Raw genomic sequence first — 21,150 nt, forward strand, 5'->3', positions numbered from 1 at the left:
GCCTAGTACTCAACTCCTGGATACTCCTGGTCAAATATTACTCAACTACAAGAGAAATTTGCTCTGCAAATGTGTAGCCTGCTGGAGTAATTGCTTTTACCTACTTCACCCATTTTCAACTCATCTTCATTTAATTGGTCCTAATGTTCATTATAGACCTAATATGGTACCATTTTATTGTCTCAGGGGAGAGCGGTGGACACATCAGAAACTCACCTACCAGTGACATCATCGGTAGGTAGGTTTGGTAAATTCAAACAAGATTTCAATTTGTATTATTAATGCTTGTATTAATGGTGTCTACACAGTCCTTCTCTTGAGACACAGACGAGTAGACAAAAATACCATATTATAAGGAACATTAGTGAGGACCAATTATATGTACAGTAGATAGTAGTCAGGGGATATTAGCAGAATATTTTCCAATCTTGGAATAAATTCCTTACCAAAAAAAATCTTCACCAATGTGTTTGTAAAGGTGTATAGTAACACATCTCACAAAGACTGAAATTCAGTATCCCTAGGAGAATTTTTGACAGCTCCTTAAAGTTGGGGTACCCACCATAACCGTGGTTAAAAAAAAATCCCCCAAAAAAATCAAAATTTAATTCTGTTTTCAGTAGCATGTGAGGGGTCAAACTAAGGTGTTTTTATGATTCTGAATCCATTGCAATCATTTGTTTTGCACCAAAACCACTCCTTGGGCTAAAAACGGCCATAGCCATTTTTGTGTAAAAAGCCCATTGAGATTGGGCCGTTTTTAGCCCAAGGAGTGGTTTTGGTGCAAAACAAATGATTGCAATGGATTCAGAATCATAAAAACACCCTAGTTTGACACCTCACATGCTACTTAAAACAGAATTACATTTTTATTTTTTGGGGGGATTTTTTTTAACCAAGGTGGTGGATACTCCAACTTTAAGGAGCTGTCAAAAGTTCTCCTAGGGATACTGAATTTCAGTCTTTGTGAGATGTGTTACGAGACACCTTTACAAACACATTGGTGAAGATTTTTTTTGGTAAGGAATTTATTCCAAGACTTTTTTAATATCCCCTGACTATAGGTTGAAAATGGGTGACGTGGTCCTTTAAGTATTCAAACATAGGCCTACATGAGTTTAAAAATACTAGACCTGATCAAAAGTATTCACATATCGGCCTGGACGGCTGGCATCCACTACGCCAGCCACCTAGGCTCAATGTAGCCTGACAGCACGTTGCGCGTTCGAGTCCCGAACCCGACGGCATTTGCTGCGTGTCACTCCCCATCTCTCTCTCCCCATTTCCTGTCAGCCTACTGTCCTAAAAAAAAAGGCCAACTATAAATCTTTAAAAAAAAAAATGTATTCACATTTCTAAGTAACTAGTATTCATTTTGTTGTAATGTTTTTTTGAAACGTGACACCATCATACTATACTACAGAGTTTAGGCATGGAGGTATAGGCTGTAGCTTCACAGACCACAGTGTCACAATGTATGTACATCATAACATCTGGCCAGGATACATTTATGATTGAAATAATTTGGTTATGATTACTGTGGTTAGATTTTACTTTAGATGTGTAATTGTGGTGCTCTTATCAGAACGTGGTACAAAATATTATCCATGACCACAAATGTGATGATTAGAATAGTCGAGATGGCAAAACAATTATTTCAACTGTAATGTTCAAAAAAAATAATTTTCACAAAAAAGCTTGGGATTTCAATTTTCACTTCAGAGCAGCTGATGGGAGGATTTAACATTAAGTGAATCATAGATTTGAATTATAAAAAAAAAATAGATGGAAGAGTATTAATGTTCATGACTAGAAAGATGACTGCACTTTTGCACTGATGATAGACTTTTTTATTTATTTCAACAACTCCCAGTTTGAGATGAATTAGAACACAGATTGTTATTTGATATCATATTTGATCTCTGGGACCCCCGATGTACATTGTAAAATCTACAGTGTTAATTTAAAGGTAGGGTAAGTGATTTTCTTTGGTTAAAATAAGTGTTAAATAGCTCTATATTCTGATAGTAATCATTGCTATAGAGTGTTTGTTCAGTAAAGGGAGTCTCCTTGTCTCTCCAGCTCTTTATTAAACAGAAAATGCATTTTCGTTTCAGTTTCAGTTTAATTTCCAATTTTATCCAATCAGGATAGAGAACTCAATCAGGATATAGATTAAACAAGTGCAATTGGAAGTGATGACACTAAGAAATGAGCAGACAAAATTGGAACTTGGAAAAAATGAAGCTTAAAATGGGTACTTTCTCCTGATTGGCTGAGATTTTGACACCTACCGGAAAATGTATTTTCTGTATATTAAAGAGCTGGAGAGACAGGGAGACTCCTGCTACTGAACAAACACTCTATAGCAATGATTACTATCAGAATATAGTGCTTTAACCTTTTAACAAAATACTTTTTGTTTTAACCAAAAATATCACTTACCCTACCTTTATGGACCCTTATGGGTCCATTTGGTTCCATTTGTACACTCTCAGAGTTACAGACCCTTACAGGGAAATTTTGAGCCCTGGTGATCCCTTGACCCGACGTTGAGAAACTGGTGGCATTATGTATACTACTATACTACTTACTATATCTACTAAATAGCAGATCTACAAGCTCACATCATGTCGCTATGTGACACATTGGGAGCTTGTAGATCTGCTATTTCCCCCAAAAATTATAATGTATTATGTATTATAATAATAATATATAATATTTCTATATGAAGGTGCTGTGATATTGTGATGGTGCTGTGATTCTATACTGAATTGACCTGGGCATAGGCGGGCACTCAGCCAATTTCAGGGTACAGCCTACTATTTGGGGACTGCACAGGTGCACGGCATTAGGGATTGGGAATCACCAGAGGGAAGCCACACAGTTTTTCAACCGTGTGTGTTTTTGTTTGTTTTCTGTTTGTTTTGAGTTATTTTCTGTTTATTTCTTTATCACAGTTAGTTGTTTAGTTACAGTTAAACACCCGGCTTTTGTTTTGCTAAATATCATCCTGCAATCTAAATAAACATCTTAAAATGCACTCAAGAGAAGACCTGCTTTACTTTAAACACCACGCGTCTGGAAAAGCTTCATACCATCCCTCACTGGCAATTAGTTGTTGTTAGGTTGCCGCTACAGAAATCAAAGCAAAGAATTTGACTGGGCACAGAGTTCCATATCATATTTTATTCAACATATCTATGAATACAATCCTACAAAAAAATCAGTAGTTTTGAAACATTTACAAATGAAAAAAAGAAATACAATGATTTTCTAATTAAATGCTCTCACCACTGCTGCTTCATTATCACCTGGATTACATTATGGGTGTGTGTTTGTCCACAGTATTCTGCTTCAAATCAATGTGGACAAAATCAAAGCTCTGCAAGGAATGGATGGAATACACTGTAACCTGTAGGCTCAACTATACACTTTCCATGCTTATTCTACACTGGAGTGGTCCTGTGAGGTGCATCCGTTCAGACTAGTGTGATCTAATTTTATGCTCAGACTAGCAGCCTATGTTGGCATATTATCCAGATATCCGACTGCTTTATTAAGTAAAGAAAAAATCGCATCCATTTGCATTTGACCAACTTGTGACCAGAATGCATCTCAATCCACCCCCAAGCTGATAGTGGATGCTGCAATCCAAGTCACATTTGAAAAATGTGTAATTAAGTTATTTTATAAAATACATTTTAATGGCAGTGTTCACTTTACTCAAACATATAATATGTGAGGTCATCGTTATTGGAGACAGACATATCCATCTATACATTCCTGCTATTGCTAGAGTTTACAGAGAATGGCGTCAGACAAAAAAACGTTCAGTAAGCGCCAGTTCTGTGGTCAAAAACACCTGAGGTCAGATGAGAATGGTCACACTGGTTCACACTGGTCAGTGATGCGTAGAAGAGCATTGCACAGTTGCGTGGGTCAGCAGGTGACGTGGAAAAAAAGAAGGGAGATGGGTATGCAAATAGTAGCAATAACTTAAACACAGACAACTGTTTTCCTCCACCGGTATAGGCTCTTTGCACAGCAGCCATATTGGAAAGAAATTGGGCCTCTTCTTACTTCCTTCACAGGTGTTACCAATGATACTAATGAGGGCTCTGTTCCATTCTGGTCAGGGTGCTGATATCGTGCATGTTGGCTCACTAGAAACACTCCATTCTGGTTCCCAAATGGCCCCTTATGGTGGGTGTGTAACTCTGAGAGTGTACAAATGGAACCAAATGGACCCGTAAGGGTGCATTTGGTTCCATTTGTACACTCTCAGAGTTATGGGGATCCTTGAAAATAAGACAACCACTATGCCACACTAAATGGAACAGAGCTTTAATTAGTATCACACATTGGTAACACCTGTGAAGGAAGTAAGGAAGGGGCGCAATTCATTCCCAATATGGCTGCTGTGCATAGAGCCTATTGGTGTTCAACAACAATGTCACAGGTGGAAGTTGATTTTAAAATGATGAGGTTAGCGCCTATAGCTCTAAGCACCCCTGATCAGTAGGCAAAGAGCCATGAGGCCTAGAGAGAAACATGTTTTGGATGATCCACTAGTCTGGGTTGTCACTGGCTGGGCCGCCTGAATGCCTCTGAAGACGTTGGTCATCAGCTCTGAGGTGTCGTCGCCAACATGCAGCGTGGTGCTGAAGAGGTTAATCTGCAGAGAAGACACCAGTTCATCAACTACTTAGCCCGAGACCCAAAAGAGAAATTTGCTATCTCCCTGGTAGCCAAACTAGTGGAAATAGCCAATCTATAAGATCACAACGTGTCGCATTATAGATCTGCTATTTTCACTACTTCTTAAAAGTTTTTAAGATCTTAAATTATGATTTTTTTAAAAAATGTTTGAATTTTCTTTTCATTTCTGATTTTTTTTAAATGTTTTTTTTAAGATCTTTTGAAATAAACATTGAATAAATAAATGAATGAATAAACTAATTAGGACACGAAAAAAATTATATTTACTCGTGACCCATAAGAATGGGTCTGCATCCCAAAGATGGGTCCCGTTAGGAGACATTATTTTTTGAAAAAGTGAACCACAGAACCTCCTATCAGAGCTGTAAAATTATGTCATGATTTCAAAACGGTTGCATTCATGTAAAATCAAACTCACCAGATCTTTGCTGACTTTGATGGGGTCCTTGAACACAGTCCAAACTACAGCTTCATTACACGAGGGTGTCGTCAATGAGCCGAGGTAGCGGTAGTACTTGGTACGATCCACTCCACTTAACAGATCATCCAGGGAAACGCCAGCGGCAATTGCTACCTTATCGTCTGTAGACAGATGCACTGACTGGTAAAGGAACTGCAGCCAATCCTTCATTGAATTCATTAAAAGGTCAAATTTGAAGGGAAACGATGAAAAACAAATTGCTTACCTTTCTTTGTTATGTTGGACAAGTAGTTGGTCAAGGTTTTCCAGCTTGCAGGTGAGGCAGTTTCGTTACCTGTCATTGCCTGTAAAAGTGCAGTAAACACTGTATTACCACATGTGTCAGGTCACGTTTTTAACATCTGATGTTAATGTGAATCCCCTTCTTTACCTCGATGAAGAACCCAAGAGCAGCAAGCCCTGTGGAGTCCTGGACAGCAAGTCCTGTATCCCCATTGTATGAGGCCTTGGCATTTACAATGTGCAACTAAGAGGGAGGGAAATTAAGAAATAAGTAAGGTCAGAGTGGTTTATTGTGCTTATCTGCCAAGAACAAGGACGAGTCCATTCGCTTTACAATGCACTAGAGCACTGGGAGATGGATCGCTGAGGTGCTATTCACATTATAATGAGTTGGTATAGTGTCCGGGATCAAAGCCAGAAACTTGTAGTTCAAAGGCAAGTGCTCTACCGACCGAGCTACCTGGACACCACAATACATAAATATGATTTGACATAAATATCAAAATTTGTACAAAATAGAAATTAAAAAAATAGTATGCATTCATTTTAAACTTTGCAATTTGCCAAATATATGAGTCAAATGTACATACCTCCATGGCGTAGCGCTTGCCGTCCACAGTGTGCTCGGAGCCGCCCATTGTAGAGCCGTTGCCCCAATGCAAGTGGAACTGCAGGCTGTCATAGACCTCAGGTAGACCACCTCCTGAAATTCTGACCCCACTAGCAAGCTCTACTTTGACTGGTTGGGGGGTGGGGGGGAGGACAGGAAATGTATTAACATCTTGTACAGTGTCATTCTGTTGAACAGACAACATTCAAAGCATACAAGAGGAAGGTAATTGGCAGGTACTGTATGTGTACACTGTACAGAATGGATTGAAGACACTTAGGGGAGGGGACCAGATCCATCCCTAAATATCCTCTGACCCATTATGTAATCCTCAAATGAGGAATTAAGTAAGGGAAATACAGGAGAGTAAGCATTGTGTGTTCTGTTCTCCAACAATAACAATTTAGCCCAATGACCATAGGCTCTATGGTCATTACACAGTAATTAAAGTACTGTACATAAGTAAAATGTTGAGGTATGTTTTACTTTACTCCACATCTCAGAGGTAAATATTGTACTTTTTACTCCAATACGGTTATTTGACAGCTTCAGTTACTTTGCTATTATAAAAATAAAAAAAAACATAAGTAACTGATAAAAAAGATCTCTGTCGAGTGGAAACCTCAATATGTCCAAAACTGTTACTTTTCTGGATTCAAATTCAAAAATAGCAAAAGTCGCAGATTGACAAGCTCAAAACGCACATTTCGAGTTTGTAGCTCTGCTGCTTTAAATGCTTTTGTGTGACGCTGTGTAGTATGATCAAGTAGGGCGTTAATTTACCAAAAGACACACAAGACATTCAAATATGGAGATAAGAGGTTGCTTGACAGCAACAAAACGGTCTCTAAAGCTGCCGCTCACTTGTTTTGCCGGTGTTGGAGGCGTTTGTCATTGACGAGTTGATGCCATAATTGGTGAAGGTGAAGGCTCCCAGATTGGAGTCGCCGGTGGCCGATGCCGAGACGATGTCAATGGGAGACTGCCTGGAACCGTTGCAATGCTCCTCAGCAATGGTCGGCCAAGTCGTATCGTCTGAAAGAGCACAAGCACAAGAGTTTCAATTAGTCAAGCAGCATAGCGGGATTAACCAGTTAAACCCCATATGGTTGAACGGAGTCTCTCACGGCTCTATGCTAGTGTCTTTTCTGTTTTCTGTTATTGTGGGGAAAGCTTTCCATGAATCGATGTCAATAGGCTCTATGCACAGCGGCCATATTGGGAATGAATTGAGCCCCTTCCTTACTTCCTTCACAGGTGTTACCAATGATACTAATTAAGGCTCTGTTCCATTTAGTGTGGCATAGTGGTTGTCTTATTTTCAAGGACCCCCATAACTCTGAGAGTGTACAAATGGAACCAAATGGACCCTTACGGGTCCAGTTGGTTCCATTTGTACACTCTCAGAGTTACACACCCACCATAAGGGGCCATTTGGGAACCAAAATGGAGTGTTTCTAGTGAGCCAACATGCATGATATCAGTACCCTGACCAGAATGGAACAGAGCCTTCATTAGTATCATTGGTAACACCTGTGAAGGAAGTAAGAAGAGGCCCTTTCCAATATGGCTGTTGTGCATAGAGCCTATTGTCGATCTGCAATTTTCAGCGAAAGCTTTCACCACAATACGGATGCTGGGGTTATAAGTGGTTAAAAAATATATCAGGATTATCTACAGTTGTGGTTCTCAAAGTGTGGTCTGACTAGGGATCCCCAGGGGTCCTTGAGTGGGTTCCTGGGGGTCCCCATGGTAAAATTAATTGATAGGCCTATACAGCATCAAAATCAGTTTAACCAATTTCACCCTATATACATCGGCTATGTGAACATAGTGGATCTACACGCTCACAATGTGCCACGATGCGAACACGTTGTGAGCTTGTAGATCGGCTATAAAACAAATCTTGATTATTTTTTCTTCTTCTTGTATGGGGGGTCTCTGGCACAAAATAATTTCAGTTGGGGGTTTGTGTGATGAGTGTAAGACCCCAAGTCCTCCTTCCTTGATATAGCCTAAAGTTTTAATATTTAGAGGAAAATGATGCGCAATTACTTACTGCATTCTGCAAGATGGTAACACCAATCTGCGGGAGAAAATAACAACAACAAAAAATCTTATTATAAATAGCCTATAGACCCATTAACAGACGACGTCATACTGGCTCCAAATGAAACCCATTCTATCAGGTCCCGCTAGGGCGCGCCTCACTAGCCAAAACACAAGAGGGGGTTGGGGTGTGCTGAAACCAGCGCACCCCGAAACAACAGGTTGCGAATTGATTGCATGAAACAATCACCTGTGCATCCAGTCTCAATGTAAACAATATACTATAATACGTCAGTGGTGGAAAAAGTAGCCTACTCAAATGTTTTACTTAAGTAAAAGTATCAATACGGCAATGTAGAAATACTTTTATAAGTAAAAGTCCGGAATACAACATTTACTCAAATAAAAGTAATTGTATTGGTATGAAAATGCAAAAGTAGAAAGTACTCATTACGTAGAATGTCCCGTTTCACAATAGCTTTCAAATGTGTAAAATGTAGGCCTACTGTATGTTTCATAATAATAATCAAAATCTACAAAGAAACTAGCAACTAAAGTTTTCAAATAATTGTAATGGAGTAAAAGTACAATATTGTTCTCTGAGGTGTAGTGGAGTAGAAGTAAAAGTCCTGGAAATTGGAAATCCTCCAGTAAAGTAAAAAAAAATACCTCAGAATTGTACTTAAGTAGGCCTACAGTACTTGTACTTAGTTACATTACACGACTGGAAATCCTCCAGTACAGTAAAAATGCCTGAAAATTGTACTTATATAAGTACTACTTGAGTAAATGTACTTAGTTACATCACAGCAATACGGCCATAATCGATCGTCCATGCGCACGAGTAAAACTAAATCATTACTATCTAAAAGAAAAGCAAATGTAAATTACTTCCAAATAAAAGCAAATACTTACTGACTGAGGTGGCAGATCCTTTATTTTCTTTACCACCTATCACCCAGGTAGGAAACAGAGCGCAAGCAACCAACACAAGGAGACACTTCATCTACAGAAACGGACAGAGAGCGGTGAGTGACATGCTGCAATTCACCGCTGGTGGAAAAAGTTGGCTACAGGCTACTCACATCTTTTACTTAAGTAAAAGTATCAATACCGCAGCAATGTAGAAATACTCTATTACAAGTAAAAGTCCGGAATTAAAAATGTACTTAAGTAAAAGTACAAAAGTATTGGTATCAAAATGTACTTAAAGTCGAACGTAGGCTGCTCATTATGCAGAATGTCCCAGTGTCACAAGTTTTCAAATGTATACAAATCTTTTGAAAATAGATACATTGTGAGCTTTCAAATAGCAGAAATATGGACCTTAAGTGGTTAATGTGTTTAGTAATACAAATCTAAATCTAAAAACGAACTAAAGTTTTCAAATAATTGTAGTGGAGTAAAAGTACAATATTTTCCTTTCCGATGCAGTGGAGTAGAAGTAAAAGTATTAAAATTGGAAATACCCCACTAAAGTAAAAAAGACCTTAAAAAAAAGCATCCTTTTGTATACATTTGTACCTTTTTTTGCAAACTGTATTCAATCAATCAATAAATCAATCCATTTACAAGAACAGCGTGGCTTCCCCCCAAAGTTATCCTATATATTGACCATTAGGCTATAATGCTCTAAGTATTTGGGCATGCAGTCACTGTTTTTGATCAAATTGTCAAAAATGTAGCTATGGTGCAGCTATATTAGGCTAATAGCACATTTTTAACTTAGCCTAAAAATGTTAACAGGAAAACGGCAATTAAAAAAACGACCAGAAAATAAACGTTTCTTACCTTCACAAAACAGCTGTTGTCACCTTAAGTTCTCCCTGGGGAAGCATCAGCTCCTCTCTTTTATATAAGTTCAGCAGAGAGCTTGAGCCCGCCTCTTTACCTTTCCACCCCTATTCTAAGTATTTCTTCAAGTAAAATAAAAACAGATAAGCAAACAGGTTTTTCATGTAGTCATATACTGTTGGGGGGGAGGGGGGTATCTGGAAGTGGGGGGGGGGGGGGGTATCTGTTTGGAATGTTTTAACCAGCTGAGTGTAGCTGTCTAAATTAACCTAGTTGTTAAGTCACATAATTGGATAATTACAGATTGTCTATATATGAGATATATAGCCTACTATGTTTTGTGAGAGAACATGGGGCCACCGAGTTTGTTTTGTCAAAACCTGGTCATTGTATTAAAATGAGTCAGTCTTGTTGCCAATGTTGTGAAGCAGCCAAATCCTCACAATTTATTATCTAATTAGACCAATTATCAGATAAAGCCGTGGGTTCCCAGAAAAATATGTTAATATACCATTAAAATCCCTTTGACTAGTCATCTTTTTACAATCTTATCTCAGCCGAGAATGATCCAGGACTGCATAAAATCAAATCCGACTGGGAATCAGAACTGGGAATCACCCTTTCAGACCAATATTGGGCAGAGGCACTCAAAGCCATCAACTCCTCTTCTTCCTGTGCAAGACTCTCCTTAATCCAGTTCAAAGTAATACATCAGGCTCATTACAGCAAAGATAGGCTCAAAATTGTTCCCAGAACGAACATATGTGACAAGTGTCACCAGTCACCATGGGACATTGTCCCACATGTTTTGGACTGTTGGACATGTCCCTTAAGCTCTCACATTTCTGGGAACACTTTTTCGCTACAATCTCTGAGGTATTACACATCAATGGAACCCCATCTGGCCAGATAGCCATCTTTGGAACCCCTGACGTATACCATTAGCTCTAAGCAATGAAGCCAGTGATCTCATTCTGCTGTTGTTGTTCCATTGGAAAGGTATAGCATACCACCACCACCACCACCAACCTCATCTTGGCTACAAGATGTCATGCTCTTTTTGAAACTGGAAAAAAAAATATCAAATTTACAATCAGTGGCTCAACTAACATTTTTTTTAAGTACTGGTACTAGTGGCAGCCTCTCATTACCAACTTTAAAAATGTAGATTCAATCTGACCCTGGTACACCAGAACAATCTTTCACAAGTTCCCATCTTCATTTACAACTTCCCTCTCGTCGTTCTCATTTATACTTTCCCTTTTTATGGAGGCATTGGCGGTTGTCCAACAAGATGGGGGCGCTCTATATGTCAGACAGTTAGAGGCCAGGCCATACAGTATAGGGTAACTGAACTCCACAGAACTTCCGTTCTAGATTTCTCTTTTTTTGCCATTTCTGTTTGTTTGTTTGTTTTCATAATCTACGACAGGGGTCTTCAACAGGGGGTCCGGGACCCCTAGGGGGTCCTCAGAGTTATTACAGGGGGTCCGCCAAATCTTTGTGTGATATGATTGTTTTTTTTACCTTAACCACTTGAACCCTAGCATCCCTTTTCTGAGGAGAACTTTACCCAAAAAATAGCCGATCTACAAGCTCACAACGCCTCACGCGAGGCGTTGTGAGCTTGTAGATCGGCTATTTTTTGGCAAAGAGGTGTTTGGTGAAGAGGGAAAAAAGAGCAGACCAAGTAAACAAAAAAGTTGAATCTGAAACACAATTTTATACAATATAGAGGGGGTCCCTGCTTCATCCCTCTCTCAGCTAGGGGGTCCTTGGCCGTTGAAGATCCCTGATCTACGACATTAGGTTTCTGTTGTCTTTTGTTTTTGTCTTTCTTGTTTTTGTTTCTTGTTTTGTTTGTTCTTCTCCTTTGAGACACACATACGGGTATTTCGGGGCGTGGCCGATGCCGCCATTCCTTCACCGGGTGAAACTCACAGCTTTCACCATTGGAATTGCATTACGGAACTATACACATTGTTAAATTTAATGGGTTTATTTCGTCATAGCGCAACATAATGGTGAAGTGTTGTAGTGCAGGTCATTGCAACAACCACCGATCTTGTGAAAAATGAAAACAGGACCGCCAAATATTCAAAACATTACATGATTCTGCCAATAGGCTCTATTCACAGCAGCCATATTATGAAGACATTCACAGGTGTTACCAATGATACTAATGAAGGCTCTGTTCCATTCTGGTCAAACAGAGTGCTGGTATTGTGCATGTTGGCCCACTGGAAACACTCTGCTACACCAGTGGGTCTACAGTTGGGGTCCAGGGACCCTCATTGGGCTTCCAAATGGCCCCTTGCAGGTGTGTAACTCTGAGAGTGTACAAATGGAACCAAATGGACCCGTAAGGGTCCATTTGTACGGGTCCATTTGGTTCCATTTGTACACTCTCAGAGTTATGGGGCTCGTGGAAACCACTGTGCTAGACTAAATGGAACAGAGCCTTCATTAGTACCATTGGTAACACCTGTGAAGGAAGTGATAATATCAAAGGAATGTCAAACAAAGGTATCATAATTGATATCTGGGACCCCCAATCTACATTGTAAAATCGTCAGTGTTAATTTAACTCTGAGCGTGTCCATTTGGTTCCATTTGTACACTCTCAGAGTTACAGACCCTTACAGGGCAATTTTAACCCCTGGTGGTCCCTTGACCGGACGTTGAGAAACTGGTGGCACTTACTTAGGCTAAATAGCAGATCTACAAGCTCACAACATGTCGCTATGTGACACATTGTGAGCTTGTAGAGCTGCTATTTTCCCCCAAAATAGTTAAAATATGTAAAACATTTGGAGTTATAGGGGCGGCCATAGCTGAATGGTTAGTGAGCCCGCCTAGGGAGCCAGAGGTCCTGGTTGCCCCAGGTTCGATTCCAGGCCAGGTCAGCATATGTGTCGATGAAATGAAATTTGTCCCTGAGCAAGACTCTCAACCCCTAATTGCTCACAGGTTCTCATTGGAAACAAGACCGCAAGGACTTTCATGAACGACCTGTTAAAAGGAATTATCCTTAGTTTAAAACGCTGCATGTAAAAGGAGTTTTAAAAAAATGTAACAACTCAAATCTTGTATGGGGGTCCCCTGGCACGGTTTGAAAAGGTTTGAGAACCACTGAATTAAACAGTAAGAGCCGGTCAGACGAGTCAGATTTATATTGATACTAAAAAGCATTGTATTATATAAATGTATGATTTGTTTGTTTTCCTTGTACACTCTGTTGTTGTGAGCTTTTATGCTAGACAAGTGGATTGGAAAATCTAAAAGGCACACCTGAATTGATGGAGAAAACAGCCGATCTACAAGCTCACAATGCCTCAAATCATGTGAGCTTACAGAAAACTCCCATTCAAGTATTTTTTCTCGGAAACCGTAAGGGCTACAGCTACGACACTTGGAGGGGAGGTTCATAGTTTATTGCCAAATTATTTACAAAATGATTACACCAGTCGGCCACATGGTGGCGCTATAACAGCCCACTTTACGTTTTGGCCTATAACTCTTGAACCGTGGGTCGTAGAATAAAAAAATATTTTCCCCTGGATTTCTTGGGTCATGACGCAACTCTCCATATAGGCCACGCCCATATCTGTCTGGATAGATTTTCTGCCATTTAGAATTTTCTTCAAAACACACTTTTAGCTCCTCTTCCCACATATTTTATCCAAATTTCACAAAAATCGGTACACATGATATCTGGAGCCTAGCAATAAACATATCCAAACGGCATTTTGATAGTCCTTACCGTTCGTCCGTAATTGGCTTCCAAAGTTAGTGGGAGGGGCCCGTTTAACAAATAATGCCAAAAATCACAAACGAAATGTCCAATCAATCCCAAATTTGAATCACATGTCGAGGGTGGTTTACTCAACGAATCACCAAAAGCATTTCCACTTTGATCCATAGGGGGCGCCACAAATGCGCAACTCTGTGTGCTATCTCCCAGTAGACAAAAACTCACTCCCCTGTAGTTCCGGGCCGACACTTTGAGACAGCAGAGGCTTAGAATGATATCAGCATCCCCTAGTTAGGGAGGTTGTGTTGCAAACCACAGGTGCGAGGGACTCTGTGGGATTCAAGGTCGTCGTTCGAACCCGTAAATCAGGGGGGGACCATTTGCCCACCCTGATGAAGAAAACCTGGTGGACCAACAGCGACTTCTATTGACAACCTTTTATTATAACATGTATAGGACATAAATATAGGCTCCAGGGAGAGATAGAGACTTCAGACCTCATGAACTGAACTCGAAGCAACTTGTTGCGGTTAAGGACAGTTAGTGGGAGCCCAGAGATCTCTGTTAAGTACATTTCTATATTCAATCTGTAATTATTTTAACTGCTTAGTTAATAAATACACTTAATTTTAAGTCTTGTCTGCTCTTAATTTCACCAATTCAACGGACGTGCGGAGACGCGTGATCTGAAGGGTTACAAATTACATTGCACAACTTGTCTGTTGTCTTTATCCCCAGTCTCCAGCACCTCTGACAAGCCCATATCAAGTGTCTGGCTCAAATCCACATGGAAAAGTGTAACAACATGTATTAAATGTGATGTTACTATAGGGCACAAATGGAAATCAAAGCAAATAATTTGACTGGGCACAGAGTTCTATATCATATTTTATTCAACATATCTATACAATCCTACAAAAAAATCTGTAGTTCTGAAACATTAACAAATGAAAAAAATAAATACAATGTTTTTTTTTATTAAATGCTCTCACCACTGCTGCTTCATTATCACCTGGATTACATTATGGGGGTGTGTTTGTCCACAGTATTCTGCTTCAAATCAATGTCTACAAAATCAAAGCTCTGCAAGGAATGGATGGAATACACTGTAACCTGTAGGCTCAACTATACACTTTCCATGCTTATTCTACACTGGAGTCGTCCTGTGAGGTGCATCCGTTAATGTTACTTGTGCGTGCTGTTCAGTTACTGTGTGACTAAACATAACAACTAGCAAGGTGTGTGTGATCTAAGCCTTAGGCTATGTTCAGACTAGTGTGATCTAATTTTATGCTCAGACTAGCAGCCTAAACCCAGTATTTTGGCATAATAATGATCACCCTGGTTCAAGCTGAGAGGAAGCACTGGTCAGTAATGCGTAGAAGAGCATCGTACAGTTGCGTGGGGGGGGGGGGGGGGTCATACAAAGCTCTAGAGGACAAGTCAGCAGGTGACGTGGAAAAAAAGAAGGGAGATGGGTATGCAAATAGTAGCAATAACTTAAACACAGACAACTGCTTTCCTCCACCGGTATAGGCTCTTTGCACAGCAGCCATATTGGAAAGAAATTGGGCCTCTTCTTACTTCCTTCACAGGTGTTACCAATGATAATGAGGGCTCTGTTCCATTCTGGTCAGGGTGCTGATATCGTGCATGTTGGCTCACTATAAAGACTCCATTCTGGTTCCCAAATGGCCCCTTATGGTGGGTGTGTAACTCTGAGAGTGTACAAATGGAACCAAATGGACCCGTAAGGGTGCATTTGTACACTCTCAGAGTTATGGGGATCCTTGAAAATAAGACAACCACTATATAAGACAGCCACACTAAATGGAACAGAGCTTTAATTAGTATCATTGGTAACACCTGTGAAGGAAGTAAGGAAGGGGCGCAATTCATTCCCAATATGGCTGCTGTGCATAGAGCCTATTGGTGTTCAACAACAATGTCACAGGTGGCAGTTAATTTTAAAATGATGAGGTTAGCGCCTATAGCTCTAAGCACCCCTGATCAGTAGGCAAAGAGCCATGAGGCCTAGAGAGAAACACGTTTTGGATGATCCACTAGTCTGGGTTGTCACTGGCTGGGCCGCCTGAATGCCTCTGAAGACGTTGGTCATCAGCTCTGAGGTGTCGTCGCCAATATGCAGCGTGGTGCTGAAGAGGTTAATCTGCAGAGAAGACACCAGTTCATCAACCACTTAGCCCGAGACCCAAAAGAGAAATTTGCTATCTCCCTGGTAGCCAAACTAGTGAAAATAGCCAATCTATAAGACCACAACGTGTCGCATTATAGACTATTTTCACTACTTAGATCTTAAATTATGAAATTATTTTAAAAGAAAAATGTTTTTTGTTTTGTTTTGTTTTTTTAATAAACAAATTAGGACACGAAAAAAATGATGTTTACTCGTGACCCAAAGCATCCCAAAGATGGGTCCCATTTAGGACCCATTATTTAGGAAAAAGTGAACTACAGAACCTCCTATCAGAGCTGTAACATTATGTCATGATTTCAAAACGGTTGCATTCATGTAAAATCAAACTCACCAGATCTTTGCTGACTTTGATGGGGTCCTTGAACACAGTCCAAACTACAGCTTCATTACACGAGGGTGTCGTCAACGAGCCGAGGTAGCGGTAGTACTTGGTACGATCCACTCCACTTAACAGATCATCCAGGGAAACGCCAGCAGCAATTTCTACCTTATCGTCTGTGGACAGATGCACTGACTGGTAAAGGAACTGCAGATAATCCTTCATTGAATTCATTAAAAGTAGGGGTGTGCCGATATATCGTCCCGCGATATATCGCGATACGTTTTCGCGACGATATGTATCGTTTTGGGGAAAAAAAATATCGTTTTTGAAAAAAAAAATCTTTTTTTTTTTTTTTTTTTTTTTTTTTACAATCATAATAATCAGGCATGCAAACGTCCCTGAAGTGAAAAGAGTGACAACATGTTTTTTTTTTCGGGTCAGGTGTCATACTATTTGGATTCAAAACGGCTATTGTAGCTGAAAAGCTACAAGTTTGCATGTCTGAATAATGCAAAAACAGAATTATTTGTTTGCATTTTCTTTTTTTCTCCTCCATATATTTTCATAATAAAAAAAGTGCGTATCGTATCGTATCGAAATCGTATCGAAGTTGTGAGTCAAATATCGTATCGTATCGTTTCGTGAAATTAGTGTATCGGCACACCCCTAATTAAAAGGTCAAATTTGAAGGGAAATTATGAAAAAACAAATGCTTACCTTTCTTTGTTATGTTGGACAAGTAGTTGGTCAAGGTTTTCCAGCTTGCAGGTGAGGCAGTTTCGTTACCTGTCATTGCCTGTAAAAACGCAGTAAACACTGTATTACCACATGTGTCAGGTCACGTTTTTAACATCTGATGTTAATGTGAATCCCCTTCTTTACCTCGATGAAGAACCCAAGAGCAGCAAGCCCTGTGGAGTTCTGGACAGCAAGTCCTGTATCCCCGTTGTATGAGGCCTTGGCATTTACAATGTGCAACTAAGAGGGAGGGAAATTAAGAAATAAGTAAGGTCAGAGTGGTTTATTGTGCTTATCTGCCAAGAACAAGGACGAGTCCATTCGCTTTACAATGCACCAGAGCACTGGGAGATGGATCGCTGAGGTGCTATTCACATTATAATGAGTTGGTATAGTGTCCGGGATCAAAGCCAGAAACTTGTAGTTCAAAGGCAAGTGCTCTACCGACTGAGCTACCTGGACACCACAATATATAAATATGATTTGACATAAATATCAACATTTGTACAAAATTAAAATTTAAAAAATAGTATGCATTCATTTTAAACTTTGCAATTTGCCAAATATATGAGTCAAATGTACATACCTCCATGGCGTAGCGCTTGCCGTCCACAGTGTGCTCGGAGCCGCCCATTGTAGAGCCGTTGCCCCAATGCAAGTGGAACTGCAGGCTGTCATAGGCCTCAGGTAGACCACCTCCTGAAATTCTGACCCCACTAGCAAGCTCTACTTTGACTGGTTGGGGGGTGGGGGGGAGGACAGGAAATGTATTAACATCTTGTACAGTGTCATTCTGTTGAACAGACAACATTCAAAGCATACAAGAGGAAGGTAATTGGCAGGTACTGTATGTGTACACTGTACAGAATAGATTGAAGACCCTAAATATCCTCTGACCCATTATGTAATCCTCAAATGAGGAATTAAGTAAGGGAAATACAGGAGAGTAAGCATGTGTGTTCTCCAACAATAAACAATTTAGCCCAATGACCATAGGCTCTCTATGGTCATTACACAGTAATTAAAGTACTGTCCATAAGTAAGATGTTGAGGTATTTTTACTTTACTCCACATCTCAGAGGTAAATATTGTACTTTTTACTCCAATACGGTTATTTGACAGCTTCAGTTACTTTGCTATTATAAAAATTAAAAAAACATAAGTAACTGATAAAAAATATGTCGGGTGGAAACCTTATTATGTCCAAAACTGTTACTTTTCTGGATTCAAATTCAAAAATAGCAAAAGTCGCAGATTGACAAGCTCAAAACGCACATTTCGAATTTGTAGATATGCTGCTTTTAATGCTTTTGTGTGACGCTGTGTAGTATGATCAAGTAGGGCGTTAATTTACCAAAAGACACACAAGACATTCAAATATGGAGATAAGAGGTTGCTTGACAGCAACAAAACGGTCCCTAAAGCTGCCGCTCACTTGTTTTGCCGGTGTTGGAGGCGTTTGTCATTGACGAGTTGATGCCATAATTGGTGAAGGTGAAGGCTCCCAGATTGGAGTCGCCGGTGGCCGATGCCGAGACGATGTCAATGGGAGACTGCCTGGAACCGTTGCAATGCTCCTCAGCAATGGTCGGCCAAGTCGTATAGTCTGAAAGAGCACAAGCACAAGAGTTTCAATTAGTCAAGCAGCATAGCGGGATTAACCACTTAAACCCCATATGGTTGAACGGAGTCCCTCACGGCTCTATGCTAGTGTCTTGTCTGTTTTCTGTTATTGTGGGGAAAGCTTTCCCTGAATCGATGTCAATAGGCTCTATGCACAGTGGCCATATTGGGAATGAATTGGGCCCCTTCCTTACTTCCTTCACAGGTGTTACCAATGATACTAATTAAGGCTCTGTTCCATTTAGTGTGGCATAGTGGTTGTCTTATTTTCAAGGACCCCCATAACTCTCAGAGTTACACACCCACCATATTTGGGAACCAAAATGGAGTGTTTCTAGTGAGCCAACATGCACGATATCAGCACCCTGACCAGAATGGAACAGAGCCTTCATTAGTATCATTGGTAACACCTGTGAAGGAATTAAGAACAGGCCCAATTTCTTTCCAATATGGCTGCTGTGCATAGAGCCTATTGTCGATCTGCTATTTTCAGCGAAAGCTTTCACCACAATACGAATGCTGGGGTTATAAGTGGTTAAAAAATATATCAGGATCTACAGTTGTGGTTCTCAAATTGTGGTCTGACTGGGGATCCCCAGGGGTCATTGAGTGGGTTCCTGGGGGTCCCCATGGTAAAATTAATTGATAAACAGCATATATCAGGCCTATACAGCATCAAAATCAGTTTAACCAATTTGACCCTATATACATTGGCTATGTGAACATAGTGGATCTACACGCTCACAACGTGCCACGATGCAAACACGTTGTGAGGTTGTAGATCGGCTATAAAACATATATTTTATATATATATACATATATAAAATACAAGAGCAAAAATACTGGCATATGGTGATGATGAGTGTATAAGACCCCAAGTCCTCCTTCCTTGATATAGCCTAAAGTTTGAGTATTTAGAGGAAAATGATGCGCAATGGACTTACTGCATTCTGCAAGATGGTAACACCAATCTGCGGGAGAAAATAACAACAACAAAAAATATCGTTATAAATAGCCTATTAGACCCCTTAACAGACGACGTCATACTGGCTCCAAATGAAACCCATTCTATCAGGTCTCGCTAGGGCGCGCCTCACTAGCCAACACACAAGAGGGGGTTGGGGTGTGCTGAAACCAGCGCACCCCGAAACAACAGGTTGAGAATTGATTGCATGAAACAATCACCTGTGCATCCAGTCTCAATGTTACATTATACTATAATACGTCAGTGGTGGAAAAAGTAGCCTACTCAAATGTTTTACTTAAGTAAAAGTATCAATACGGCAATGTAGAAATACTGTTATAAGTAAAAGTCCGGAATACAACATTTACTCAAATAAAAGTACAAAGGTATTGGTATGAAAATGCAAAAGTAGAAAGTACTCATTACGTAGAATGTCCCGTTTCACAATAGCTTTCAAATGTATAAAATGTGGTTAGGCCTACTGTATGTTTCGTAATAATAATCAAAATCTACAAAGAAACTAGCAACTAAAGTTTTCAAATAATTGTAATAGAGTAAAAGTAAAATATTTTTCTCTGAGGTGTAGTGGAGTAGAAGTAAACGTCCTGGAAATTGGAAATTCTCCAGTAAAGTAAACAAAATACCTCAGAATTGTACTTAAGTAGGCCTACAGTACTTTTACTTAGTTACTTTACACGACTGGAAATCCTCCAGTACAGTAAAAATGCCTGAAAATTGTACTTATATAAGTACTACTTGAGTAAATGTACTTAGTTACATCACAGCAATATGGCCATAATCGATAGTCCATGCGCACGAGTAAAACTAAATCATTACTATCTAAAAGAAAAAGAGCAAATGTAAATTACTTCCAAATAAAAGCAAATACTTACTGACTGAGGTGGAAGATTTTTTACGGCCTATCACCCAGGTAGGAAACAGAGCGCAAGCAACCAACACAAGGAGACACTTCATCTGCAGAAACGGACAGAGAGCTGTGAGTGACATGCTGCAATTCACCGCTGGTGGAAAAAGTTGGCTACTCACATTTTTTACTTAAGTAAAAGTATCAATACCGCAGCAATGTAGAAATACTCTATTACAAGTAAAAGTCCGGAATTAAAAATGTACTTAAGTAAAAGCACAAAAGTATTGGTATCAAAATGTACTTAAAGTAGAACGTAGGCTGCTCATTATGCAGAATGTCCCAGTGTCACAAGTTTTCAAATGTATACAAATCTTTTGAAAATAAATACATTGTGAGCTTTCAAATAGCAGAAATATGGACCTTAAGTGGTTAATGTGTTTAGTAGTACAAATCTAAATCTAAAAACTAAGTAAAAGTACAATATTTTCCTTTCCGATGTAGTGGAGTAGAAGTAAAAGTATTGAAAATTGGAAATACTCCACTAAAGTAAAAAATACCTCAAAAAAGCATCCTTTTGTATAAATCTGTACCTTTTTTTGTAAACTGTATTCAATCAATCAATCAATCAATCAATCAATCCATTTACAAGAACAGCGTGGGGCATGCAGTCACTGTTTTTGATCAAATTGTCAAAAATGTAGCTATGGTGCAGCTGCTATATTAGGCTAATAGCACATTTTTAACTTAGCCTAAAAATGTAACGGGAAAACGGCAATTAAAAAAAC

General features: G+C 39.6%; 3 protein-coding genes across 3 annotated transcripts in view; all 3 read right to left on the minus strand.

Moving 5' to 3' along the window:
* Window positions 1-4,012: 4,012 nt before the first annotated feature.
* Window positions 4,013-21,150, minus strand: part of LOC311044763 (carbonic anhydrase 4-like) — a 137,315-nt gene continuing 120,177 nt past the window's right edge. The window contains exon 11 of the mRNA XM_084056537.1: window positions 4,013-4,030. The gene's annotated coding sequence lies outside the window, so the exon portion shown is untranslated. The remainder of the gene's footprint in view (window positions 4,031-21,150) is intronic.
* On the minus strand, window positions 4,442-17,653 carry LOC311044894 (carbonic anhydrase 4-like). The gene is made up of 13 exons (XM_084056704.1): window positions 17,497-17,653; window positions 17,055-17,150; window positions 16,890-16,968; window positions 16,182-16,345; window positions 15,631-15,802; window positions 9,000-9,035; window positions 8,095-8,121; window positions 6,900-7,070; window positions 6,016-6,164; window positions 5,574-5,669; window positions 5,409-5,487; window positions 5,141-5,304; window positions 4,442-4,678 (listed from the first exon to the last, which is right to left on the minus strand). Exons 1-13 carry the CDS (start codon window positions 17,542-17,544, stop codon window positions 4,505-4,507), a joined length of 1,455 nt encoding a protein of 484 aa, XP_083912830.1. The 5' UTR covers window positions 17,545-17,653; the 3' UTR covers window positions 4,442-4,504.
* On the minus strand, window positions 18,314-20,520 carry LOC311044772 (carbonic anhydrase 4-like). Its single transcript, XM_084056552.1, has 3 exons — window positions 20,391-20,520; window positions 19,478-19,504; window positions 18,314-18,516 (listed from the first exon to the last, which is right to left on the minus strand). Exons 1-3 carry the CDS (start codon window positions 20,503-20,505, stop codon window positions 18,329-18,331), a joined length of 330 nt encoding a protein of 109 aa, XP_083912678.1. The 5' UTR covers window positions 20,506-20,520; the 3' UTR covers window positions 18,314-18,328.

Source organism: Gymnoscopelus microlampas (genome assembly GCF_963454915.1).
Source record: "Gymnoscopelus microlampas genome assembly, chromosome: 5".
Lineage (NCBI taxonomy): Eukaryota > Metazoa > Chordata > Actinopteri > Myctophiformes > Myctophidae > Gymnoscopelus > Gymnoscopelus microlampas.